Raw genomic sequence first — 26,637 nt, forward strand, 5'->3', positions numbered from 1 at the left:
CATCATATATATATATATACATATATATAAACCTTCCTACTATCACTTTTTTGTAACAGTTAACCTTATATCTAAATTTTAAAGGTCGATTCAGTTACCCAACCCAACAATATGGAAGGCAATAAGTTCCACAACGCGGGTACGCCTCCTCCAATTGACTTGGCTAGTTTACATCCTGTTTTCAGCCGGCAGCGTTCAGTCAGATCAACAAACTCGCAAACATCTAATAATACGGAAAAGACAGTTGGAAGAGATTTTGAAGAATGCCTTGACATGGATACTTCTGATGATAATGATAACTTTCACACAGCATCAGCACAAAGGAAAATGAGTCATCACGATCAAGCCTTTCAGCTTGTTGATTCGGTGACAAAATATGGAAATTATGGACCCCATCCGTCAAGGAGTCGTGGAGGTGTCCTGTCCAACCTACTAAGACTGGATATGTTCAATGAAAAGCAACGATCACAAACACGTAGTTCATGTCCTCCAGTGCACCCTCATTTTCGACCGATGCGGCGAATTCGCTCCGCAGCTTTGTTAAAAACAGTAGCAGCTACCATGGGCCATAACGATACATATGATGATCTTCAGAAGGCAGAACTAGGATACGCAGACGATGCTGAACAGGCCATTCACAGAATGCAAATTGCTTCAAATATTGCCAATATTCTAGCAAAACAGGAGCTCATTGCCAAACTGGGTAAAGCTCTTGTTATGACGGGTGCACCCGCACATAGAATTGTAAGTTCAAATAGTTACTCTCAAAATTGCATGGCGCACTTCCTCATGTTCTCTTGATTTATCTCTCCTTTTTTTTCAATTTCTGTATAGGATTCTGCCATGGATAAGCTCAGTCAGAGATTGGAAGTGGATGGCAGTTATGTCGTTCTGCCTGGTACAATTATCGCCACCTTCAATGATATCCATACACATACCTCCGATACACAAGTTATTCGTTGCCCCAGATCACTTGATATAGACAAGTTAGAAAAAGCAAATATAATTGCATACAAAACAGCTAAAGGTCAACTTGGTATTGAGGAAGCAAATCGCCAACTCGATGACATTATTGAGGGTCCACCTACATATGGTTTTTGGGTGACAGTTCTTGGTTATATAATGACTTCTGCTTTCAGTGCTTGCTTATTTTATAACGGCTCCTGGACTGACTGTTGGATTAGTGCCATTTTTGGTCTTGTCGGTAAGTTTAACTTTATATTCATTATTACATCTATGAACAGATCGCTGAACATCACTTGTTTCCCAATGTTTAGTCGGTGTTTTGACTTTCATTTCTGAAAAGATGCCCATGTTTGCTAACGTTTTCGAAATGCTGGTTACTATTCCTATTGCTATCGTTTGCCTGGCCATCCAACCTCATATATGTTTTGCTTCTGTTGCTATGGCGGCCATTATCATCCCATTACCTGGTTACTCGCTAACGTGTGCTGTAATGGAATTGGCAGCTAGAAATTTAACCAGTGGTGTGACGCATTTCGTGTACGCTCTTGTCTATTGTATGTTTTTGGGTTTTGGGCTTGGTTATGGTTGTGCTATCTGGAAATTAGCTCATCCTGACTTCGCTTTGGATGTATTGGGAGCTTGTCAACATCCTCTGAGCCCTTGGTGGATGTTCTTGAACACGCCATTGGCAACGATTGGCTACGGTTTTGTTTATGGTGCTAAAACAAGACACGTTTTGGAAATGTGTGCAAATAGTGCTATCTCTTACGCAGTTTATTATTTCGTTGGTCTCTATGTCGGTAGCAACTCTGTTATTACACCTAGTGCCGGCGCCTTTGCTGTCGGTATTGCTGGTAACTTGTATTCCCGTATCTGTAAGAAGCTTGCCTTCGTCCCTATTATGGGTGGCATTATTGTTCTGGTACCCGGTAGTCTTGGTGTGAAAGGCGTCATTCACATGTTTGATGGTTCGAGTCTGAATAGTGGTGCTGAATTTGCAAATCAAGTGTTTGTCGTTGCTTTGTCCTTGACGATGGGCCTGTTTACGGCCAACCTAATTGTTTATCCGAAGGGCAAAAAGAGGGCAGCTTTCCTCGGTTACTGAAAAAAGAAAGACTTCTTTGTCAAAGTCATTACTGATTTCCCTGTCTCATATAACCGCTTTTATTACTTTATTATACCCTCAGCACATGTTATGTCCGCTGTAATACATATTACCATGTAAATAATAGCTTTCGAATAATCACTTTGTCCATTCTCTCAGATCAAAGTAGAGCCTTGTCTGATATATATATATATATAATGTATACCTTCAATAAACTGTATTCATTTATTCTATGAATACTATGATGCCTGGAGTATTGATACCCGTGGAAATGCTGACACCAACCCAGAAAAAGATCGACAACTGTGGGATTGAGGCTACACCGTTGGTGCTTTGAGTAATGTTACATTTGACTTTAAAACAACGAATTTAAGCTTTGTTTTGCATAAGTTACTTCCATTGATTGAAAAGGCTGAGGGCTAATGTACCGTCGTGACAGTAGAATGTGCTTTCAATGGAAGACGATGGTTATTTTCTCAATTCAACCAGGATTCCTTTGAGAATCAATTGTCTGCGTTTTCTATGCAGAAAATGTATGTGGGGAAAAGTTGATAAATTATAGCGCTTTGACTGGATTTAGCATGATTTTTCTCTTTTCAGTATCGTGGAACGACGTCGGGGCCCTCCTTAATTGTTGTTGTATATAATGTACGTTAAAAAAAGCTTATTTTTTTCATTTTCAAGAAATGTTCGTTTATTCTTTCGTCTGTCTTTCTCTCTCTCTCTCTCTCATCTTTTTTTTCCTCTTGAACCTTTCACAATGGGTTACGTAATAAGTTTCGTTCAGACGCCTCTGTATATTTATTTAGTTTCACTGCTTATAACTCCTATGGAGATTATTGATCTCACTGTTCAACTTTTAGCTCTAATTTTTACACCACATGAAAAATTCTTGCCACACATAGCCAAATGTCTTGTTGCTATCGTTGGATTTGTAGTAGCCTATACCTTTCTCGGCTTTAAAGCTTTTTATGCCAATTTGACAGAGTACAAAAGACTTACAAAAAACAATACTTCCTCAGCAGACAATCCTGTTGAGCGTACATCAACAATTGCCGTTGGCAAAACCATAGTTGTTGCCCGGACTTCAGTGTCTGATTCTTTTGACTCGAAGATCTCTAAAGATACTGAAATGAAATTCGATATTAACTTGCCAATGACCGATGACAGCGATGCAGGAGGAAATACTGACATGTTCATGCAACCGACTGCCCAATCCATTGCCAATATAGTTTCTGCTAGAAAAAATACGAAGGCTACTGACGATAATGCGGACGAACTAGTAGAAGATATGAACAATGCAAGTCCACCTGTAAGCATGTTGGCTGAATCCACCAATAAAGATGATATAGTAAACGTTACGTTTTCCACTAAAAGCATGAATCAGCTACGTCCTTCCAGTCAAAGCGAGTTGCTTCATAATGAGCTAATCATGGCTGTTGATCAGATGATAGATGAAAATAGTGTTGACCATGTTGCACCAACTATTCCCAGAAAGGAAAACGATATAAACATAGATCAAGGAAAGGAGTCGCTGGAGAAAAGCAACGTTACGCCAATAAAAGAGCAAGCTATCTCACTGTCTGCTTTCCCTTCAACTCCACCACAGCAACAGCAACAGCAGCAACACCAACCTCTCGATGACCCTGATGTTCAGTTATCGCTCCAAAAGGAAAAAAATAACGATAAAGAAAATAATGGAATTGGCCCATTGATAACCGATGAGAAATCTTCAACTATAAATACTACGGTTAGTAGTAATATTGCCGACATCAATGAACGAGCACCAGAACAGCGAGAACAGCAGGAAAGGCCACATTTCCTAGTCGATATAATTGAGCCTACAAATGGCGCTTTCCTTTCTTCTTTAACAGAAAATTTGCAGCAAATTATGAACAGTAAACCGCCTACGCCTGACATATCACCTGATGAAGATGATAAACACAATAAGCCTTTCTTAGAACCAGCACGGCCCGTCAGACAAACAACAGAACTGGAATCTATCAGTCACAATATGGACCAATACCACCGTCCTGACTGCACGCCTTCCCTTACACCACCAGATCAACAATCCTCTGCGGCCAATTCATACTTCTCTCGGCGAAGCAGCACCATCAGTCAATTCTCCACAACAGCAGCAATACCTCCTGCAACTATCTTGAAAGGCAGTAGTAAGTTAGAATCAGCAGTATCAAAAGCTATCTCCCGGTCAGGAACAAAAGAATCATTTCATCAGCAACAACAGCAGCAGCAGGTACCTAATCAAGTTCAGCATTTAACAGCCGATGTCAAACATACAACCGCTCACAGCATTTCCGCAGAAACCCGTAAGAAAAAAAATCGTTTTTCATCGATCAGATTAACCAAAAAGAAGGGTAAAGAGGAGACCAACATTTGCAACGAAGAGAAGCCTGTGCATCCTTCAAGCGACATTATAATTCAAAAAGATCAATCGACAACAGTAGTCGTTCCTCATAAATCAGTTTCTACTCGATTGCAAAAGGGTTTCAAAAGCACAGGAAAGAGGCTTAGTAGAATTTTTTCTTGATTAGCTGCATCATTTTATGGTATGTGGCCCATGTATCCAATGAAATTTTGGAATGAATTGCACATATAAATTACTTTATCTATAACTTTTGATTATGAACAAAATCCTATGACCTGATGGCTCCTCTCTATTGCAGCAGTTATTTAACATTGAGAAGGAGCAAAAACCCTTTGAGTTCACTCAATCACTAGTTCATTGTTGTTATTTCACTTATATATACGTCGGTATCGGTCGCTTCATTGTTACTCAACTTATTAAAACTGTCGCAGTGAGCATAATGGATGAAGTGGTAAATTGGTAATTTGAGATTCAAAGCATATACAAAAAACTCCGCTCATGGCTCACTGTGTTAACTTTACAAAATGCGGTACCCTCTTTTAAAAGCCCACATGGGTGCCGAATAGTGTCAAATTCGATAAGTATATCAGCAATTGTATTTTTCTAATCCACACGTTCAGAGTTATTAATAAGAGCCGATGCGAAGCTTGCAATGTGTATGGTAATTGCACGTTACAAACGTGGTTGAGCAGTAATTTAATAGAGAATCGAATAATGCCCTTTTGAAGTACGGTTCAGCAGGGTTAATGTCATATTTATACATCTTTATATAAGAACAGGCGAACGGTTTCATTAGAAAGTGTACAAAATAGCATAAAATCATTATATCAAAGGTACAAAATACTATCCCAGCCGCATTGGTGCTAATTACGGGCCTCATTTGTTGATAATACATAAAACAGTTCGGATATGCAGTATGCTCTAAAATACAAAAAAAAAAAAAGGAAAAAAAGAAAAAAAGAAAAAAGGAAAATGGAAAAAGTGACTGCATAACACAAGGCGAACAGATCACAGAGGAAAATCAATGGGATACAGATTACCGCTGTTGACTGGTAGCCGAAAGCGTCGTTGACCGTTCCTTTTCTTTGTTCGAATTTGGAGTTTTGGAAACGAACTTTGACCTGCGTGCTGCCACTAGGTTAGGTTCTTCACTCCGTCGTCTTAAAACTCGAGCTCGTTCGCGTTCTTCATAAGAGGAAATGTCACTATGGCTCACACTACGTATACCCCAATACTTCCGTTTATGTTTTCCTGATCCAATAGTCTTTTCTTCTAATTCATCTGGAATCACGATCATGCCTGCAGCCACGCTTACTCTTCTACCTGAGGGATTCAAAATTGGTCTGTCAGGTAACATATTTGATGGCAAAGTTTGATTTTCTTCCTCCTCCTCTTCTTCATTTTGCTTCTCCTCGTTATGCTGCCCTGACTCTTTCTTCTCTTGTAAGTCCTTCTCTTCCAATTGCAACCATTGTACACGGTTGTCTGCAAGTGTTTGTAACATTTGTTCTGCTTTTGGAAAAAAGGCTGCAAAAATCTCGAAATAAGGGCTTACGACAAAATCACCGAACTGTAAGCCAATGGTCGACTGACTCACTTGGCTCCTATCCATATTGGGTGATACCTTTATGCCATGTTTTTTCTCTGCATCACCTTGTAAAAAGAACTCTTCGCACACTAAATTTGACCACTTGAAACATATGGGCCATGGTCGTAATGCATTACTGATATCTGCTGCATGTAATACTATCTGACATAATATTAAGCGCTGATGGTAGTCGACAATGAAATTAGGCGGTTTATGGATATGCTTATTGTTGGATTTCTTATCATTAGCGTCTGAGGAGCTGTTTTCTGGATTTGACAGTACCAGATCAATCCCTGAAGCGTGATGCCGCTCTGTTGCTACAAAAAATTTTCTATATTCTTCCCTACGATTCTCGTTTTCACTTTTATCATCTTCCTCTGGACTGTCTGGTAGTTCCGATATTGAATTCAGCGGTAAAGGAATAGCATCGTCGTCAAAGTATGACTTTCGTCGAAAATAGGATATGGCGCTTTTCGCTCCCTGATGGGAGAAGATATCTTTTACCTGCACGTCATGATTGTGTTGATGGTCCTTATTGTTAATGAGTGTAGGCTGATCCGAAGCCTTTGTAGCGATTTCTATATTTGCCTCGGCTTTGTCTGCATTATTGCCTGTTTCTTCTACAAGCTCCTCCTCAATCTCTTCGTTTGTCGGCGGCAATACTGGTTTATGTAAAGTCGATCGCCCATGACGACCGTTACCCCCGTTTCCATTTTCGTCAGTTATAATTTCCAATAGGTTAGTAAGATTTTCTTGTAGTTCGTAGTGGAAAATCATATCTGTCGCTAAGATCATTTTGATGATGGCTGTTCTCATTTCCGACTCTGTTGTTGGTAGACCAAAGGATTTACTTGACTTTTCCAAATGGCGTAATAGTTTGTGCTTTGTTAATAAGTCCATTGTGATGGTACACGAATAACTCTCTAAAACAGATTTATTACTATAACGAACTGCTAAATCTGTTTGTAAATTGACTTGAAAATTGTTATTTTTCCCCGGCTGTACAGAGCAAGTTTTCATGTTAGCTCAAAAAAAAAAAAAAAAAAACTCATGAAGCAATCAATCAGCGCTTTTCTTTCTCTTACATGTCCTATATCATGGCATAATCCTGCAATCAATAGCGCAGCTATATCAATTCGGGAGATATATCGTCCAATATCATAATTGCAAATCATATGGTATAGCACAATGGTGACGTCCACAGCATGGTAGAAAGAGTGATAAGCGTTGGTCAGGTAACCATGATCCACGTCCACTAAAAAATCGAGGAACTCAGACGGTGTAACGCCGAGAGATTCGCATAAACCGAGCCTTTCAAGAAAACCGAGTATGTAACCGTACAGTTCAGCCCGAGATTTTTCAAGTACGGTGAAGTCAGATAAATCCTTGACTTTATAGGTGGGATCAGCTATTTTGATCATTCGCTAGTAATAGTTTAATAGAAAAAGTGAAAGGCTCGTCAACCACAATGTTGCTTGTCTCCATCCTCGTCATTCGATTGTCGAAAAAAAAAATGCATCAAGGGAGACTGAATCTTACACATTCAATGACAAACAAATCTTCAGCTGAGAGTGTATTATGCCTCAATATAAGCATTATGTGAGATGCACAGCAGATATTTACAAGTTTGAAAGCTGGAACTTATACAACAAAGTGAGAAGAATGAAAGTCAAAAGGGAAAAAAGACAAAGAAATCAAAATAAGAAAGGCACTTTGATTATCTGCCAGCTTAAAAGGCTATAAATTTCGGAGTGATAAAATAGCTTTTTTAAGATTAATGCATGCGTGTTTGTACGTGCATTTGCAGTGGTTGAACGCAAGAAAACACTGCCACTAAAATCCTATTTTTATGCAATTTTTATGTTTTAAGAAATCCATTTTCGATTGTGTTTTCTTTTTTTTTAAACAAATAAATTTTTTTTAAATTTAGCAAGCACTTGATTTTTTTTGATTTTTTTTTTTTAATTAAATTGATACAGTTTATTTAGCTAGAAACGCTCTATAACTGATATCAGAACTTGTATGTGAAGGAGACTTATATAACGCAATAATCTTTCAAGCTGTAAGCATATTACGACTCTTTGCAGTAAAAGAATCGATTTTGGAGAGCTTATATGTTCCTGAAGTGAGCCTTTCGACTGATTTCAGTTTGTCACATCATGCTTCATAAGGTGGCAATTACCATACAAATATATTTTGTTAACAAAGATATACATTTTATTGTGTCTCAAAGGAATCTCTGAGAGATAACAACAAATGATTTATTGAGAAAGAGAGAATTGCATCATTGATATTCTGCTATGGGTTGTATTACTATTTTTCTTCTTCTAACATATTAAAGCTTTCCATTTCGTACAATACCGTCCTGCTCAGTTAATGCAGTGTTGTCAGGAGACCACATGTTTGCTTTGACAAAACTCAAGATACCCTCATTCTTATTGCGATTGGCTTCGAGCAACTCTTTAGAAGTGGCTAGCTTTTCCCTAATGGCTTGTTCACAAACGGCTGTTGCTACCTTGGCTGAGACTTCACGAATACGTTTCAAAGAAGGATATAGCCAACCCTGTGCTATTTCATCTTCTGTTAAAGAATTAGCCAAGGCTTTGGCGGCTTCGTATATCATGGTATTTGTAATAAACTTGGTCTTGGAAACAACTCCTCCCAAACCGAGTCCGGGGAAAATGTACATATTGTTACCTTGCCCAGGATATTTGATTTCATTAGTGGACTGGATGGTATATGGAGGGAAAGCGGTACCGGAAGCAAAGATAACTGTCTCTTTCGTAGCTTCCATAGCTTGTCTGAAGGAGCATTCAGCCTGCGTAGCAGGATTGGAAAGAGAAAAAACAATAGGCTGTTTATTGAATTCTGCTAAGCGGGAAAGAACCTCGTTATTGAAGGCTCCTGGGATGGAGGACAGACCAATCAAGCTATTGCATTCGTAGAAAAGAATTAGATCCGTGCACAATCAGTGAATTAGCGTTAAAATATCCAATATGGCTTACATGGTTGGCTTCACATAATCGACAATATCTTGCAACTCTTTGTACTGTTGTCCTTCTGTATCATCCCTTGCGTAATAAACCTTATGCTGTGCTAGTTTATCACCTCTTGTCGTGGTAATAAGACCCTTTCATGATTATCAGAAATATAAGAAAGAGCTAAGCTGAAGGAGCATAGGAGACAATGAGTATTAATTGTTTAAAGTGTTCATACCTTCGAATCAACAATCCAAAATGCCCTTCTAGCTTCTTCTTCTGTCATATCATGTTCTGTTTGAAAATAACCTTGGATTTGACGTGCTACTCCAATGGCTGCTGAGCCAGCACCATAGAAAACAATGCGATGATCTGTGGGAGATACATCGTTTTCCTTTTGTACCTTACGAATGGCATTGATAACGCCCGACAGAATAACCGCACCTGTACCTTGAATGTCATCGTTAAAGCACAATATTTTGTTTTGGTATTTCTCCAGCAGTTCAAAAGCATGCTCCGTTGACCAATCCTCAAATTGAATTAAAATACCAGGGTAAGCGGTACAAAGGGCGTTTAAAGCATTATCAACAGTTCTATAAAACTATTGTGTAAAAAAGTTCACCCAAATTTATTCGATGTTGAAAAACCAGATTGACCATTGTTTTACTATCATCAACCAGTCCAACCTACCTCTTCCTCATCAGGTCTCTTTTCCCGTAGACCGATGTACAATTCATCATTCAAAAGGCGTTCATTATTGGTTCCCATATCCAAGATTACAGGTAGTGTGCGTCGAGGGTCAATACCTGCACCGGCAACATACAATTGGAGTTTACCGATAGGAATACCAATGCCATTGACACCCAAGTCACCCAAGCCCAAGATACGCGAACCGTCAGAAATGACAGCAATCTCTGGCTTGTAACCTTCAACAGGAACATAGTTTGATATAGACTGAGACATAGCATCAACGCTATCCGTTTTGTTTAGATAAAGGCCATCCGGTACACCGGGAGGTGCTAAAAATGGGTAAATGGTCGAATATTCTAGGCAAGCTGTACCTACTGTCGGGGTATAAATGACAGGAGCCAGTTCCTGAAGAACCCAAAAAGTAATTTGTGATTTAGTAATAGAGTTCATGCTTTTCACATTCCCCTTCTTATACAAATAGTTATACTGTATGCATACCTCCAGTTCCTCTATCACAATCTTGTAGAAGAGGTTGATATTGGTTGTGCGCAGTTGTGCCATAAAGACATACTTTTCTAACATTGTTGATTTTGAACGAAGCATACGCATGGCACGAGATTTTTGGATATCAATTGTCTCAATCTGAGCAGGTAATAAACCAGTCAAGCCAAGTTTTTGACGCCTATTTTGGTCCATAGCAGTGCCTATCCAGATACAATTTATTCAGCAAAATTTACTATAAACGACATACAGATTTTCCAAAAGAAATAATAGTCGCTGTGCTTCGCTTAACTCTTCTTGTACCTTCGTTACAAAAGCCTGACCTAACAGCCATTAAGCGCTGAAAGTCATCTCTGCTGCTGGTTTCAATGGTAGCAGATGTGTCCATTTTTGCGGCGCCTTTATCGTCCTCTGCAATATTTGATGAGGACAATTTACGACGAACAAACTCAATGATAGGTGACATTTCTCGTTTGAATTGTGTTTATTTCGTGAGTAAGAAGTGAAACGGAAAGATAAAGTAAGAAAGAAGAAAAGGTATTAAGAAAGAACAAAGAATATAAAGACAGGTTTCAGCTTTTTTTTTACTTTATCCTGTATTCTTATTTTGGGAACCTGCATGTATTGTCAGGGCTTCTTTGTGTATAGCAGAGTTTTGGATTAGAATGGTATGATCTACAATGTTGTTTTTTTCCCTGCTTTCTCTATCACGGGCTTCAGCATGATAGCATGGTAAACATCGAGAAAAAACTTACTTGATTGGCGCAATTAATTGTTGAATCACAACTGCAAAAGTTGATCTTATCTAATGCTAGCTTTTCTATTCGCTGAGCACATAAAAAATTCCCGAAGATACAAAGTTACTAAAGAAGGGCAGCAATCAAACTCATGAACGCACATGCTTTTGTGAGCTATTATCTCTGCGAACAGCTATATATATCCCAGAATTTGAAATCTGGTCATACGGAAAGAAAATATCAATACAAAGAATTCTCGACTAAAACAGTATAATGCATTGACGATGCATTCGGTTAACAACATAGAAGCCTTGGCAACCCTTAATCTTCTGAGACAAGCATAAAAAGTAGGAGCTGCTGTATTCAAACGAATAATTCTTAGACATTGCTACTTTTCCTGCAAAATACACAAAATGTATGTGCTTCATAACAGAATTCATGAAGTTGCACTTTTCAAGCTGAAATAAAGATTTTTGCTTTAAACGAAGGGAAATGCATTAGCTTTATCGATTTGTAAAGATTTTTGAAGATTCCCTTGATGATTTAGTATATGGAGATTTAGTAGAGTTAATAATTGTCCAAATGTATTATTTACATGAGAGCAAAAGATAGCGTTCCCTGTGCTGTAAAAATTATTGAAAGGCGTAAATGGTAATTTTTCGTATGTACACATGCCATATTGGATGCTGCTTGTAAATCCAAGCAGATCTTATGCATTACTGCTTTTAAGGCAGTATAATTAGAAGGTGATAATGTAAGTGAAAGTTTAACCTGTTCTGTTTGCTGGAAATTCTACGTTCTGCTAGAGTTACTGATATGTTGGCGACTAAAACATACAATAAATGGAAGACAATCGGAAAATTGTACTTAAATACAGCAGTTATAGTATTCTTTGTTTGTGCTTATTGTCGAGCTTACCAGTAAGGACATCTTGGATTGATAGTACACCATTCAGATATACAAGCCAAATGATAGAGGTGGTTGCATGGCAAATAGCACGCATCTTCTTCCGTACCCATATCTTCGTGACAAATGCTGCAAGGCTCCGTCACATCTATTGGAAAAAGAGAAAGACAAATTAGTTTTTTACTTATAATCATTGATAAACAGGTAGTATCATTCCAATTGTTACCTCTGTCTGATGGTAGAAGGCGTTTGATAGTTGTTGCATAATGCATTAGTGAAGGAGCTTGAGTAGCTATTTCTTGCGGTATTTGTTCATGGCGTTCGTGGTGCTCCAGTGATCTATGAGATTAAGTTATTACTAAGACGTCAAGCTGGCATGCCTTTTTTTATATATATCCTCACCTAAACCATGAGGACATGCCTAGATTATACCCCAAATTTTGGCTTATCCTGCATGTGCCATAAAAACGGACGCAGATTAGAGTATAAGTATGACACAGTGAGACAAGCATAGCGCTGCAGGAGAGGATACTCACTCAGTATATTGCTGGTCATGGCGGTAAACAGTATTATAAAAGCGTGCCCTTCTCACAATTTGACCGATGTTCCTGTATGCTGGCCGTTGATGTATAAGAGCTGTAGGAGGTTCACTCCATACGTCGCCTTCAGAATCAGTCCAACCAATTCTAACATTCGACTCATGTGTAGTGTCGCGGTCGTCCTGTTCAATCGAAGAAGTGTTTTCTTCAATGAAAAGAGAAGGTTCACTATCCAAATCGCTTGAGGTAATCCAGTAATCTTGCTCATTTCTGAACGCATTTCCTTCATTTGTTGATGGTCGTTCGAGTTCAAGATGTGGTTCAATATTTCTTGGAAAGCGTTCTTCCAAGGAGCTATCCCAGCCATCCCAGGTTTGTGCAGTAGTAGATTCGGAACGATGATTTGTCTCTAGTGGCGCGTTAAGGGGTTCAGGAACAGTTGCTGGTCGTCGAAAAGCATTTGATAAAGGTAGGAGCACATTGTCATCAAATAGTAACATCATTGAATACAGTTCATTCTGGTCGTCATTTTCTTCTTCTTGTAACATTTCATTCACTATAAAGGCATTGTTAGAGATGTCATATACAATCTGGGCTCATTTACTATTTTATCACTCTTTTTACAAAGGAGAAGGTCGTTATCAGTGACTTGATCAAATGAGCCATCGTCGTCCACATTATTAAAAGATGTAAATGAATTGAACTCTTCGACTCTAAGGAATGATGTCAACTAATATTAAAAAGTTACAATCAATGGCTGCTGCCGGTATAAGTGGAGGTATAAAGCCAACTCTTAAGAATACCTCATTAATATCTTCGCATCCGCATTTGGTACACGCCGAAAGTACAGAATCACTTCCGGTTACGATTATTTCGTCGCAAGCGTTGCAATAATATTCGCTTCTTTCAGTATCCATTTATTTTTTAGCAGACTGCAAACGTTGGAAACAGATGCTGAAAATATATGCGGTAAGAAGAATAAAAAAAAGGGAAATAACAGCTTGAACGAAAGAAAAGTTGATAAAGAGAGTTGCAAGAATACGAAATCTATCAACTAAATGAACCATCATAGAGAACACCATAAAGCAAGAAAAAAGGAGTCTTCGTTCCGACAATTAGCAATTATGCCGACTATTCATTACTTATGGTATATCAGAAATAGGTTATTAGAGGCATGAAAGAAAGCCCAGCTCATTCATATCAACTTTGTCATTATGAGGCGGAGTAGTCTATCGCTATTGCTTGAAAAATTGTTCTAACAGCACTATTTGCACTGAAGTTATAGGCTCTGATACGACCGACATCTTCGTCTAGCTGAATGTATTGTCATTTACTTTAGACAGTGATTGGCTGTCATTTCTGTGAAGCTGTTACCATCCCCCTCCCCTTGTAAATTGTGAGTCGAAACCTTATCAATCCAATAAAATCGTTTCCGGAATGCAATATATGTACTTCCTTCCGAATTTTTTAACGCGTTCCTCATCCTGGAATTAAGAACAGACTTCGAGCAAAAACAATCTGCTCAACATCAATGCTGGCATCTTACTGAAAAATTAATTGCCTTGCGGGCTTTTTAGAATTATTTAAGATGCTGCTTGGTCAGACAAGGGGATAATGACTGTAGTGGAGTTGTAGTGAGCTGAAACGCGTTACTTTGATTAGGATGATCAGTGACACGCTTTAAGATCAGTTTCTTGATTTTCTTTGCTCCGCAAAACCTTTTTTTGCTTTTTCAAAATTTTTAATTTCCGTTGAAATCAATGACTCAAACTCTATTTATCTTTGTTTCTTCGTTGTTCGATTCCTGAAATATACGACTTTATTTTCATTAAATTATGCCGCGTATGAGGAGATTGAAGAGTGATACAACCTCTGATAAAGCGGTAGAGGCTATGGCTGAAAGGACTCTGCAACCACAACAGCCTATTTTGCCAAAGGCAGAAGAATTTACAGATCAAAAAGTGGTTGAAGACAGCAATGATTTAACCGAAGAAAGTTCAGTTGAAGTCCTCGACAAAAGAATAGGAAGGAATCGTAGAAAGTCGCCAACAGGAGGACAATCTGACGAACAACAAACACTTCTTATAGCCGACGAAAAAGAAATAGAATTGAAAATGAAAAAGCGAGGTGGGTCTCGTAAAAATCTTTCGGCGCCTTCACTATTACTTTTACAACAACAACAAGAGCACGTTAGTATGGATCTGTTGGAAAAACAAGCGGAACAGACAAAGCATTGCGAGCAACCAGTTGACGCCTTACCGTCGGAAAAGCGAGAACATAAAAAAAGAGTTCGATTCAGTGATAACTTGCAAATGTCTAAAGCGAAAAACAACTCCTTCGCAACAGATTCGGCAAAGCACAATATGGAGTCAAATGTCGAAACAACCTCGTCTAATGACAAAGAAGATGATTATATGACACTAGATAAATCGAATGTTGGTGTGGAACCAAAAGAGCCGTTGCCAGCAGGAGAAAACAATTTTGAGCTTGCTAATGAGACAGAGAGATCTGCAAATCCAAAAAAACGTGTTGCTGCCGATCCCGATTTGAATTCTTTCGACAATGAAGAGAGAAGAAAAACTCTCAAGAGATCTAAATTAGCACCTCGTTGGTACAATCAATCTTACATGCTCTTCTTAGCGCTTCGGCAACATCCTGAACGTTGTTTACCGAGAGGAGCATTATGTAGAGCTGCAGTAGAAATGGACAAAAAAATCAGTAAAGAGTTGAACTTACCTAGAGTTTTTTTGGGAAAGGTAATATAAAAGCGTCATTCCGTTTCAATATTGCAACTGTCTAAATTACTCTTTCTCCATCGATTAGACGCCTTTAAATTCTGCTTCTGCTAAATTGACAAACAATATAGATCATTATTTTGTTTCTTTCAGGCCTGAAGGTAGTAAATCGATGTTTTTTAAACTATCGTACGAGCCTGGTGATGTTAAAAAGGCTGTAGAAGAATATCAGAAATGGTGTAAAAAGTTAATAGAACATGATTGGCCTTATTGTTTCGGCGTGCCCAAACCTGAAGCAATTGAAATGCGTAAAGCAGAAAATAAATTGAACCAACAACAGCCAATAAACAACAGCATGTTTACAGACACAGATACTGTGCCTAAAATTGCAGTGAGGGATAAGATTCAGATTGGAGATGGTAAAGAGAACTATAGCAATGCTGAGAAATTGAAAGATAACGCAGAAGATGCGACAGAGCCAAACACACCAACGTCGCAGAACGGTATCATCAAAAATGCCATATCACTTGTCAAGACAGGGTTCGCTCCACAGAGCATCTCTGGCAATGATATGGAGCAGTCTTTCTCAACAGAAAAAACAGCAGTTTCTCTTACTGGAGTCAATAGTATAACGCTCGCAAGTTTAGCGGAAGAATATAACACTTTTTCTAAAGACAATTCCAGAGAGTATGCTATTGTCGAATCAACAAAGGGAAGAGCAGTCGATGATGTGACAAATACGCTAACAGAAATCGAAAGAAAGAAAATGAAAGGCGATGCTATTGAAAGGCACGAAAAGGCTACGACAAGAATTGAAGGAAATACAAATGGTGCAACTACTCATCAGATTTCAAATATCCCTCAGTCGGATAAAGAAGAGGGTTCAGCAAATGCTCTTTGTAATAATATAATGAACATAGATGAAACTGAAGCTGTATCAGTACCATCTTCATCACAATCAGCGAACTTTGCTGGAAATGTAAAATCTCAGTTGCAATCTTCATCCAACACACATGGAATGGGCACTGAAACAAATATACCCCTCCTTACCACAACTGATAGTTTGACTTCTACTCCATTAACAACAACAACAGCACTACCATCTTCATCCGCTGATAAACCCATGAATACCGAAGCATCTAATTCTCTGATGAAGAAAAACAATGCATCAAAAGACAGCAAAGCAATGGAGGAAGCGCCTTTATACACACTTGACGAGCTTGATCTGTCAAATATACCCACCTCGTGGCGTGATATAGTCTACATTGCTCCTTCTAAAATCCCCGGTGCAGGTAAAGGTCTTTTCGCCAAACGAAAGTTGCCCTATAACACTCCCATCGGATTTTATTTTGGCGTGCCTATGACAGAGGATGAGTTTGATGCCATCAAGGACCGTGTCGGACGCGCTTCCGAATATAGTATCATGTATCGACGTACAGTATTGGATGCCACTGACGATAATGGAGAACCTGTCACAGATGAAAATAGTGAACGTTTTTGTCCTTTCCATTTTATGAATGAAACGTACGAGAAAAATGCTTCAATATTATTTGTGGAAGGCGTTGTGGTTAATCAAGTAATCTGTTGGACAAGGAAAGAAATTGAGAAAGACGAAGAGCTATTAGTGTGGTATGGATCCGATGTGAATAGACATTGGTATGATGGCAGTATCATTGGTCCTGGTGATAATAGCAAGTATAGGAATGAAACCATAAGTAAGGATAACACACATCGCAAAAGAGCACGAACAAAGTAAAGTCGCGCTTAGAAACTAGAATTCTTAGAATACTTGTATTTCCTCTATATCATTTGCATTATTAATACATACTATCAAACATGCATGAATAAACTTCAATAACCCAATCTTAAAGTACTATTAGAGACTACTCAAGTAGTTTATCTACTAGTCAACAGCTTTGCGCCTCCTGTGAAATTCAGATTGCATTAAGCGCACATTTTCAATTTAATCCAACAATGACAAGATAACTTGAAACAACTTAAAACAGAATCTATGCATAAAGTTGAGTATATCTCAACTTTTGTCGAAAGAGGTTGCGCAATATATCAATTATGCGTGAATACCTACTACTTGCACGAATAATAGCTGCTAACAGACATGTTATGAGAGATAAACGGGGAAAAGATGTAGCTTACATATACCTTTTCAAAAAAAAAAGTAAATATAAGGATGTGGTTTGCTTTTTGTAGATTCACGTTTAGAAAATTGCACGCATAGGTAGAAATTGTTTAGCATCTTCAAATGCATTAAAAGGGAGGAAGAGGTATATACTGTTATAACAGATGATGTAGCTGAAACTACAAAGAAGTGCTTAAGGGTTGATTCTGATTTAAATCATAAGGAATGGTTATATGCGTGAAGTTTGTCATCTAACTTTGAAAAGGGTGGCTTTACACGTAAAGCTTTGGAGTAGCAATGATAAACTTCAATAGAAATATGCTAGCCAAGAATTTTTGAATGTACTCATTGATGAAGAAACTTCAAATTCCAAGCTTAATAGAACTGTTTCAGTTTGGCACTTCATTTTCAAGAAGTAGTTCAATAGCAAATGCTGAATATCTAGCATACGAAGAAGATCAACAGACAAACAAATCTCTTAATTCGCTCAATATATTACAGCTTTTTGTCTATTTGCTAGATGAAATACCTTAAGATCAATTTATTGCTACCCTTTGGATGAAGAACATCAATAGTTTGGACAGACGATCTTTTTTTCTTGATATTTTTAAGAAGGTCTAAGTTGTTCCTAACTACAAATCCTAACTACGATTGTAGTTAGGCGGTAGTTGAGAGTTTCTAAAAATGCTCAGAGAATAATTTCAAGCAGCTTTCGGCTTTTGCTCAAATTCTTCCTGCCATTGGACAATTGAATCCGTTTTTCAAAGTCACCGGGTGAAGAAAAAAAAAAGTTTATCACTGCAGTGGCCGCGCTTTAATAAACCTGTCATAAGCATATTGAACCAAACATAATACTCATTTCAAATGAGCGATTGGGGTAACGTTATTCGAGTTTTATGGCTGAATTGTGCTTATAATGCGAATTTAAGCTGATGAATACGAAATTATAGAAGAAGAAATCGAAGTTGAAATTGCAGTGCCCCTCAAAAAGAATAAATGGGAAGATGAAGATGTTGAAGAAGATTTAAAGGACGATTGGGAGCTGTCTGACGATGAAGAAGAAAAGAAAAAGAAAGAAGAGGAGGCTAAAAAGAGAGCTGCAGCTCCTATTAGAAAGAAAGTGGGGTTGAAGCAAAAGATTGCTGAAAAACAAGCAGCCGAAGAACAGAAAAAGAAAGAATTAGAAGCTAAGAAGGCAGCAGCACAAGAGGAAGCAGAGGAGGGAGACTATGAACGCCAACAACGCATGCGTCAATTAGAATTAGAAGCCGATATGGCGAATGCTACTGATCTTTTCTCTGGAGTTTCTTTGTGTAAGTTCTGACAGTTATACTGAGCTTTTCTTTTGACTTTGTGAAATCATATTTCTGACACTGGCTTGCGCTCTATAGCTGACATCACGGACAAGCCTCTTGAGGAAGTTAGACCCAAAAATCGTGTTGAATTTGATGCTTATCGTAAGCGTTTAGTTGAATTGATCACACCCTACTCTGTAAATATTCTCGGATCGCTAGAAACAAGCGTTTCTGTTCATAAAATATGTACTAACCATAATCTTTGTATTAGAAATCTATCAATTTTGGTTGGTTCATCGATGATTTACTGCGTGATATAGCATTCCCATTGAACCATCAAGAAGTGAAGAAGGTATCTTCCTCACTGACCGTGATTGCTAATGAAAAGCAAAGAGCTGCTAAGGAAGCCCAGAAGAAAACAAAGGGTAAATCCAGGCCCCAATTGGCTGCTGCTGGTAAAGTTGCCTCAAAAGACGCTTATGAAGACACTTATGACGATTATGATGATTTCATGTAAAAAAAGTATAAAAAAGCGCCCGATATTTTTATTACACAATTCACCATAATCACTACTCTTGGAAGTAGCTGATCAATCGTATTACTATCAGCAGAATATCAATAAAAGTTCATGCATAGCCATCCTTTTTCTTGTACTAAGAAATGCTTCTTTTTTATAAATGAAGTTTAATTGAGCTAATAGCTTTTTGTTACAATGTTGTGTGGCTTCACTGAATTTAGAAAAATACTAAATGTACTTGCATGAGCCAACAAAAGCGCTGTCTTGGCTATCATATAGTAAATCCATAGCTTTGCTCATGCCGAAAAACGATATTATGCAATGTACGTCATTCCTACAATCCAACCTCCATAAAACGGTAAAAACCTAGCGCTTATCATTGTTGCCGTTTGGGGTTAAATTTTCGAAATCAACATTTTTATTTTCAGGTTCGTTGAACTCTAGGCGGGTTATTTTTAAACGCTTTTTGATTGCAATTACTAATTTTGGTTATTTGAAATGGACGAGATTTCGATAGCGAATGAAGAGGTGAAAGTACCAACAAAGAGCAAATCGACAGTGGGAAGAATATCAAGGCTATTCCAAAAGAAAAATAAAAAGCCTTTGACTACATCTGCTTCAACGTTATCACTTTCGCCGTCAACGGTTGAATTACCTTTATCGAAACAATCTACTTATCAGAGTTTCGCAACAGGGTCACAGATTAGCTTTCAACAACAATATACTGATCAAGACGGAAATTCTTACTTGGAACCTCGACAAAGCGTTGCTACTGACAATAACAATATCAACAGTACCGACTCGAATATAAGTCTTGATGCAGGTAATGTGGATCTCAGAAAGTGAATTTGTTTCTGGAAGTCGCGCCAGATAGTAAGGTCGTACCTCGTTACTGACATAGGACAAAACTCTTGTGATGGTATAGTATCTATTCACTCTGCTCTAAATTTAACCAGAAATACATCTATTACGAGCCGGTTATCGTCAGCAGTAGCAGCAAGACCAACGCCACCAATAGATATAAAACAGAAAATACAACAACAGCGACAGTTATTACGGGATTTAGAAATACAAAAACGACATTATACCCACGAAGCCGAGAAACTAAAAGAACGACTTGAAAAAGCTCAGGAGAAACTAAAACAACGAACGCATGATATGGACATTTTGAAGAATAATTACAGAATGCATTTACGATCAGTACGTTGTTCGGATGATGAGCCTGCCTCTATCGGTCAAAAATTACTTATCCTCAGGCAACGAATACATGACCTAGCATCAGAAATCCTACCTTATGCCGATCCCTCTCTTGCAACAGAAAAACTATCTACCTTATGGATCAATCTGGGCCCTTTTATTGAGCGATTAGGAAAACCTTTATCGCCTCAGCGTATACAGATGCTCACAGAAAAGTTTATAATGGATGTATTAGTTCAAAATTTGAATATTCATACCTTTCCAGGGTTTTCGTGTAATTCTCAATTCGCAGAATTACAAACATGGTTTGATCAATATGACCCATCTTCATTTTTTTCAACGCGATTACGTCAAGAATTATCAATGGTCGTGGTGCAACAGAGGGATACAGCAGAAGATATTCATCGAGTATGGAAAAATTGTGTTGAACGGAACTGGCATCATCTTTATAAAGGTTTACAAAAGGTGTATCCGTGTTTTCTGACGCCGCCTACTAGGGCATCGACAGATAGCAATAGTACTATAATAACCGCACAGAGTAATGAAGGCAGAAGAGCTTCCACCACTATGACAGCAGATGAATATAGCAGAAAGTTATATGATCTCGTCAAATATACCATGAGTTTAGGGTCAGCCATAAAAGGTCAAGAAGTGCCCATCACAGCGATGGATGTCCGAGAAGGAGAACAGCTTTTTGATCCAAACTTCATGGAAGATGAAGATAAACGGATTGACGGTGTTATCGCATTCTGTGTTTCTCCCCCATTTGTTATGAAATTGGATAATAATCGATATGAGCCCTTATTGAAAGGGAGAGTGCTTTGTTTCCCAAGAGCCAGCACCACATCTTCAAATATACCAGTATCTGCGCCAGAAAAGCCTCTTCCAGCTATAATCATATCGAAAGATAAACAATAACATCACCATCCACCTTTTTAACTATTCTGCTATACTTGACTTTATTGACGCTTTTGTAAAGCATAATAAATACAGATTTACTAGTACGCGATTAGCCATACGACTACAAAAATATAGGGGGGTGATTGATTCATTTGCATACCCTAAAATGGGAAGTTCATGTATTGGAAATAGATCTTTGCTTTCTTCTTTGATGGAAGAACAGGTTGTATGAAGTTGATCGTATGCTACCCGATAACTTGAGAGTATAATCTTGGTACTAACTCGATCGGCACGGTTCACGCTTCCTGACCGAAATCCCAGAAACAGCTCAATCAAAATGACATGCTTGAGTTCATACGATGCTCTTCCTTTTTTTTTTTTTTTTTTTGCCTAAATGTTTATATGCGGTATAAAGAGGTTTGCTCGAACAAGATGTATATTTTGGACAAAGCAAGGTATTTGCTGGCCGCGGATGGCTGTTAACACATTGTTTCTATCGAGCAAAACCATATCCTATAGGTACATTCAGGCAACAACTTTTTTAGGCTCTACAGCATAGATCAAGGGCCTATGGCGTTTACGAGATCTGATCTTATTGTTATTATCCTATCCTATGAAGAATATTTGGCATAGACGGTAATGACATGATGTACAAAGCAGATACGAAATATATAAAGTAAAAACAGTAGTTGCAGAAGAGAAGGTATAATAAGAAAGACAACGACAAAAGTGAAGAAGACATCATCTCAAATCAGTTGACCTTCAAAGATGGCGGATGCTTCGAAAATTAAAGGAAGCCTGAGGAAAGATCGCCGTCCGTGAATTTTTTAGCTGCATTTGTGATTCAATAGGAGATACATTTTTATGACTTTTATTGGGTCAAAAAGCAGTCTTTAAAAGGAGTTTTAATGTTTATTGAAAAGTATATAAAGGCGCTCATTTTTCTGAATTTCCGCTTCTTTTTCTTCACTCAGAAATCAGCTCAGCACAAATGTTGCAGTAGCTTTGATTTCTAAATTGGTTTCCTCTGTGTAGATGGGCCTAGTACTCCTATTGTATCATAATGGTCCTTATATTCATGTGTAATGCTGGTTGTTGCCACTTGCCTGAAATAGGTGTCTGTCGGTTCCTCGTAAGCCGGTAGCATAAGGTTAATGTCAACCAGCCCCATGGGCAGCCATGTTGATGTCTCTCCTCGTGGGGGCTGCCTGGGCAACTACTCTCCTAGAGAGTAGGCTAGAACATCAACACCTTTTTTTTTCATATTATATAATTCAAAATAGAAAATGAAAATGAAAATAAAATAAAATAAAGTAAAAGTAAAAGTAAAAATAAAAATAAAATAAAGCAGTTTACTTATACTGAGTTTTATTAATGGATAACGAGGCAATTGGGTTATGTTGATTTATTATACGTCGACTCTGAAATAGTGGACCTTAATCAAATGGTTGCGTTGAAAAGAAAAAGTGACGATGACTATCAGTTTGTAGATATATAAGAAAACTATCAACAAAAGCTCACGCAACCATGGTCTGGGGCTTTATCACTTCAACTTGCGAGATGACTAAGTGTCGAAAAAGCAACTCTGAACAACACCGATACCCTGTTCAATCCCACTTTCTAACATTCTTCATAAAAATAGACAAATTGCTTTTTGCAGATTGCACTCTACAGAAATATTAAAACAAACGAAAAGAGACATGATTCAGTTTACACACAAATCGTTTCCATGATTTAGTAGCGAATTGGTATCCATTCTCATGTTGGGCTTGGCAAAATGATAAATGCAGGAGTCAGTTTCGCATGATGGAATATACAAGAGAAGTGTACGCAGAAAGTGTCACCCTATGAATTTTAGACCAGCACGAAATGCAATGCGGGCTATGGATCACAGATAGATTTCAATTTTATATGATTACTTGCGTTCTTGATTGTTCATATTTGCGAGAAAACGCGTTCATAAGGTAGTGTAACCCTGTGAAGACGACTTCAACAACCCTGATGTTGGTCGAAATCATATTATTTAAAGAGATCGAACTACGAGACAAGCTTGTCAAAGGCTTCGTTAAGTTTATTTGCTTTTCTAACTCATATTGATTGTTCAAACTAACAAAAATGGGCGTAGGAATAATTCCAAAACGGGCAGCTTTTTTTTTTTTTTTTTTTTTGCTTCAATTACCACTGAAAAGCAAAAAACAAAAACACAACGCTTTAAAAATGGCAAACCGTACGATATCCAAATAGCGTTAGTTGCTATCTGTAACAAAAATGTACAATTATTTTTCATTGCGTAGGCTCGAATTTCCGAGCTAGCAGGAGGGATGTTTGGCACTTAGATAGATGCATAAATGCATTTATATTCAACGATCCGTTCGATGGTCAATAGTGAAGTTGAACATGAATGATGATGAAATTATTGTATATTAAAAAATGCTCATAGTCCAACAAAAAGGGAAAAAGAATAGACATTGTGAGCTTTCTAGCCAATCAATTCGATTTATTTATGGATCTACTCACAACACGCACATCTCATGCTGTAAAGTGCATATGTCTAAACTTTATAAAAACGTCTGTTTCTTTTGGTATTCAAATTGAATGGATTTTCTTCTTTCTTTTATTTTTCCGTTTCTATCAAGATAATTCCAGCACATCCAATCCGGTCCATATCCATTCGATCAACCTATAGAGACTGGTTCACTCAGGTCAGCATTCTTAAAGACTTGATATGGGAAAAGACGAAATCAATCATTCCTGTTCTGTTGCAAAGGGCAAACATAGCTCCAAAAACTATGAATCGATAGATCAAACATCATCTATACCGATCCCTATCAGATGTGAGACAGAAGAAGACGTTAAAGAAACAAAGGAGCAGATAGAGCGAAGACTTGTTAGAAAGCTTGATTTCAGGTAATATATACAGCAATGTTTTCCCGTCCCATTCTTACTTGAAAACTGGAGTTGAACAGGAATTGAATGGTTACTTTATGGGGTCTTTTCTTTTTTTTTTTATTTTTTTTTTTTCCACAGGCTTATTCCGTGGGTGTCACTATTATACTTGTTACTTAGTCTTGATAGAAATAATATCGGCAACGCCCGTTTGGGATCTTTAGAAAAAGACTTGAACCTTGTAGGAAACGATTATTACACGGCTTTGACCATTTTCTTTGCTGGTAAAGTATCACCTCCTTCTTGATAAAATTCCATAGAATAGAATGATGCTTACACAGACGTATTTATGGATCAGGCTACGTTCTTTTCCATATTCCATCCAATTTATTGGTCAAATGGTTGAGGCCTTCTCGATGGATTTCAGGCACGATGATTTTATGGGGAGTATGTTCTCTCTGTCAAGCATTTACGCACAATGCTGCTGGTCTGATTGCTTGTCGGTTCTTTCTGGGCATTTTTGAAACAGGCGTTGGGCCTTCGACTCCCTTGTTTTTGTCGTTTTGGTATCAGCGAAACGAACTGGCCAGTAGAGTAGCGGTTTATTTCGGATCGGCGACTGTGGCGGGTGCATTTGCCGGTGCTGTTGCCTACGGTATTTTGGCGACATTGGAAGGCGCGCATGGAGTGGCAGGATGGAGGTAAGTAGAGGGGAGAGGGGAGGGGGGGGGTTGTCGTTGTGATACCTACCTATGGATGGCTGACTTGCTTTTTAGGTGGTTATTCATTTGTGAGGCCCTCCCGACCATTGTGTTGGGCTTTTTGAGTTTTATCGTATTGCCTGATATACCAGAGACAGCTGGGCGCTGGCTCACACCCGATGAAAAAGAAGTGGCCATTCAAAGAACACGACGCAGTGGTAATACAGATGACAAAGCGTTTGATAAGAAGCAGTTGGTGGCTGCTCTGATGGATTACAAAGTATGGTTATCCGGTAAAGACATTTGCTTTTTCATATCGAAAGGAAAACGTCAGTGTAGCGCTCACTCAACTTGCATTCACTGGGGGGGTGTGTACACATAGTTGTTATCTACATTGGTTTGAATGTTGCTCTCGCTAGCTTTGCCGTGTTCTTACCTACGATTATCCGTGACATGGGTTTTAGTTCTCTCCATGCTCAGCTTTTATCCATTCCACCTTATGTCGTAGCGTGCAGCCTTGTATTTGTAAGTTTTTCATTTCATTCCGTAAGGTTCCCGAGAAGACAACGATGGATCACCTGCTGATCACTCGCTTTCATTTCCCTTGTTTTCAGCTTGTGTCATGGAATTCTGACCGAACCCTACAGCGTGGTTATCCTATCATGGGGGTGTGTGGTATTGGTATGTTGGGTTATATCTTTTTGCTGGCAAATGATCATGTTGGTTTGCGCTACACAGGGGCTGTTTTGGTGGCGTGCGGTGTTTACCCGATCATTCCGTTGACACTTTCTTGGGTTTCCAACAACCAGTTGGGCCATACCAAACGCGGAGTGGCTATTGCTATGACAAGCATGATTGCGCAATGCTTTAGTATGTTGGGAACGCAAATTTACCGTACTGAAGATGCGCCACGTTATATCAAAGGCCATGCCATATGCCTTGTGTTTTTAGGCATAGCCGCTTGTTCAGCAGCCTTGTTGAGGTCTCTGTTAGCACGGGAGAATAGGAAACGAGATGAAGCGTATGGCGTCGTGGATGAGAGCGATATCAACTATGGTGAAATGATGACGGGAGCTCACTTGGATGGCCTTTATGATAAACATCCTCAATTCAGATACGCTTTGTGATAAATTGCATGTCATACCAAGAGATAGATATTCATCTATTATTGATTTTCTTTGTTTCCCACATTTTCTACAGAACATGAAATGAAATAGATGACTACTGACTCACTTTATGAACACTTTTATTAATTTATCCAATGAAGGGAATGATGCATTTTGCACCAAAGCATAGACGCGTCTTGACAGCTGCTGTTTTGCTGCTCTTTTGAAATAAACTATATCATTTGTTTCTGAACATTTGCAACCCAACCGCGGGAGTGTGCGTACCTGAACTTTAGATGAACATCAAAAAGGTCTTTCCTGTAAGGAACCATCTGAAACAAAGTAAAAAGAAAAATATAAAAATACACATACGATTGTCCGAATCAACCGAGGCGACACACCAATCGAAAGTCATAGGGATAAATGGATTTACAGTACAATGAAAAAAAGCACAATACAACATAGTGATTGTCTGTCGATAAGGCTTACTTCAGCCTGCTTGTACCTGTCCTTTGCTTTTTTTTTTTTTTTTTGAGAGAGAGAGAGAGAAGTCAAGAAGGCGTTGCGGAATCCATATAAAGGACGCGACGTAACACACTGACCTAATTTGGCCATTAAATTGAATGTTTTACACAAAGTGTTTGGTTTTTTATTGTGACAAACGCGCAATGAACATTTTTTTGTTAACTGAGTGTTTGATGACCAAAAAAAGTATAAAGCAGGTGTATAGAGTATCAAAAAAAGTTGCTGTATATATGTATGTATGT

At 38.3% G+C, this 26,637-nt stretch overlaps 10 protein-coding genes across 10 annotated transcripts; 7 read left to right on the plus strand and 3 right to left on the minus strand.

Annotated features, from left to right (window-relative positions):
• Nucleotides 1-561: 561 nt before the first annotated feature.
• BDF20DRAFT_822456 (uncharacterized protein) lies at nt 562-2,071 on the plus strand (the record flags this gene model as incomplete). Its single annotated transcript, XM_053077697.1, has 3 exons — nt 562-744; nt 835-1,204; nt 1,278-2,071. 3 exons carry the CDS (start codon nt 562-564, stop codon nt 2,069-2,071), a joined length of 1,347 nt encoding a protein of 448 aa, XP_052934889.1.
• A 633-nt stretch (nt 2,072-2,704) lies between these two features.
• BDF20DRAFT_878543 (uncharacterized protein) lies at nt 2,705-4,962 on the plus strand. The gene has a single exon (XM_053081502.1). It carries the CDS (start codon nt 2,718-2,720, stop codon nt 4,617-4,619), a length of 1,902 nt encoding a protein of 633 aa, XP_052934890.1. The 5' UTR covers nt 2,705-2,717; the 3' UTR covers nt 4,620-4,962.
• A 425-nt stretch (nt 4,963-5,387) lies between these two features.
• On the minus strand, nt 5,388-7,897 carry BDF20DRAFT_878548 (uncharacterized protein). Its single transcript, XM_053081503.1, has 3 exons — nt 7,585-7,897; nt 7,131-7,469; nt 5,388-7,044 (listed from the first exon to the last, which is right to left on the minus strand). The coding sequence occupies exons 1-3, from the start codon at nt 7,639-7,641 to the stop codon at nt 5,494-5,496; spliced, it is 1,947 nt and encodes a 648-aa protein (XP_052934891.1). The 5' UTR covers nt 7,642-7,897; the 3' UTR covers nt 5,388-5,493.
• Nucleotides 7,898-8,380: 483 nt separating this feature from the next.
• On the minus strand, nt 8,381-10,409 carry BDF20DRAFT_822567 (malic enzyme, NAD binding domain-containing protein; the record flags this gene model as incomplete). Its single annotated transcript, XM_053077712.1, has 5 exons — nt 8,381-8,975; nt 9,051-9,175; nt 9,262-9,624; nt 9,714-10,118; nt 10,212-10,409. The coding sequence occupies 5 exons, from the start codon at nt 10,407-10,409 to the stop codon at nt 8,381-8,383; spliced, it is 1,686 nt and encodes a 561-aa protein (XP_052934892.1).
• A 1,334-nt stretch (nt 10,410-11,743) lies between these two features.
• BDF20DRAFT_914348 (uncharacterized protein) lies at nt 11,744-13,313 on the minus strand (the record flags this gene model as incomplete). The annotated part of the gene is made up of 7 exons (XM_053084174.1): nt 11,744-11,777; nt 11,870-12,005; nt 12,084-12,196; nt 12,260-12,307; nt 12,394-12,952; nt 13,021-13,126; nt 13,200-13,313. The coding sequence occupies 7 exons, from the start codon at nt 13,311-13,313 to the stop codon at nt 11,744-11,746; spliced, it is 1,110 nt and encodes a 369-aa protein (XP_052934893.1).
• A 918-nt stretch (nt 13,314-14,231) lies between these two features.
• Nucleotides 14,232-16,887, plus strand: BDF20DRAFT_914349 (uncharacterized protein; the record flags this gene model as incomplete). The annotated part of the gene is made up of 2 exons (XM_053084175.1): nt 14,232-15,152; nt 15,220-16,887. 2 exons carry the CDS (start codon nt 14,232-14,234, stop codon nt 16,885-16,887), a joined length of 2,589 nt encoding a protein of 862 aa, XP_052934894.1.
• A 1,098-nt stretch (nt 16,888-17,985) lies between these two features.
• Nucleotides 17,986-19,216, plus strand: BDF20DRAFT_878556 (eukaryotic translation initiation factor 3 subunit J). Its single transcript, XM_053081504.1, has 4 exons — nt 17,986-18,145; nt 18,219-18,581; nt 18,660-18,760; nt 18,835-19,216. Exons 1-4 carry the CDS (start codon nt 18,133-18,135, stop codon nt 19,078-19,080), a joined length of 723 nt encoding a protein of 240 aa, XP_052934895.1. The 5' UTR covers nt 17,986-18,132; the 3' UTR covers nt 19,081-19,216.
• A 321-nt stretch (nt 19,217-19,537) lies between these two features.
• BDF20DRAFT_878559 (uncharacterized protein) lies at nt 19,538-21,565 on the plus strand. The gene is made up of 2 exons (XM_053081505.1): nt 19,538-19,903; nt 20,006-21,565. The coding sequence occupies exons 1-2, from the start codon at nt 19,579-19,581 to the stop codon at nt 21,193-21,195; spliced, it is 1,515 nt and encodes a 504-aa protein (XP_052934896.1). The 5' UTR covers nt 19,538-19,578; the 3' UTR covers nt 21,196-21,565.
• Nucleotides 21,566-23,632: 2,067 nt separating this feature from the next.
• On the plus strand, nt 23,633-25,250 carry BDF20DRAFT_605540 (major facilitator superfamily domain-containing protein). The gene is made up of 6 exons (XM_053075857.1): nt 23,633-23,713; nt 23,824-24,084; nt 24,244-24,347; nt 24,422-24,764; nt 24,840-25,044; nt 25,147-25,250. Exons 2-6 carry the CDS (start codon nt 23,903-23,905, stop codon nt 25,165-25,167), a joined length of 855 nt encoding a protein of 284 aa, XP_052934897.1. The 5' UTR covers nt 23,633-23,713; nt 23,824-23,902; the 3' UTR covers nt 25,168-25,250.
• Nucleotides 25,021-26,027, plus strand: BDF20DRAFT_605558 (major facilitator superfamily domain-containing protein). The gene is made up of 2 exons (XM_053075858.1): nt 25,021-25,289; nt 25,379-26,027. Exons 1-2 carry the CDS (start codon nt 25,218-25,220, stop codon nt 25,889-25,891), a joined length of 585 nt encoding a protein of 194 aa, XP_052934898.1. The 5' UTR covers nt 25,021-25,217; the 3' UTR covers nt 25,892-26,027.
• Nucleotides 26,028-26,637: the final 610 nt, after the last annotated feature.

This window comes from Mycotypha africana (genome assembly GCF_025528875.1).
Source record: "Mycotypha africana strain NRRL 2978 chromosome Unknown BDF20scaffold_7, whole genome shotgun sequence".
Taxonomy (NCBI): Eukaryota; Fungi; Mucoromycota; class Mucoromycetes; order Mucorales; family Mycotyphaceae; genus Mycotypha; species Mycotypha africana.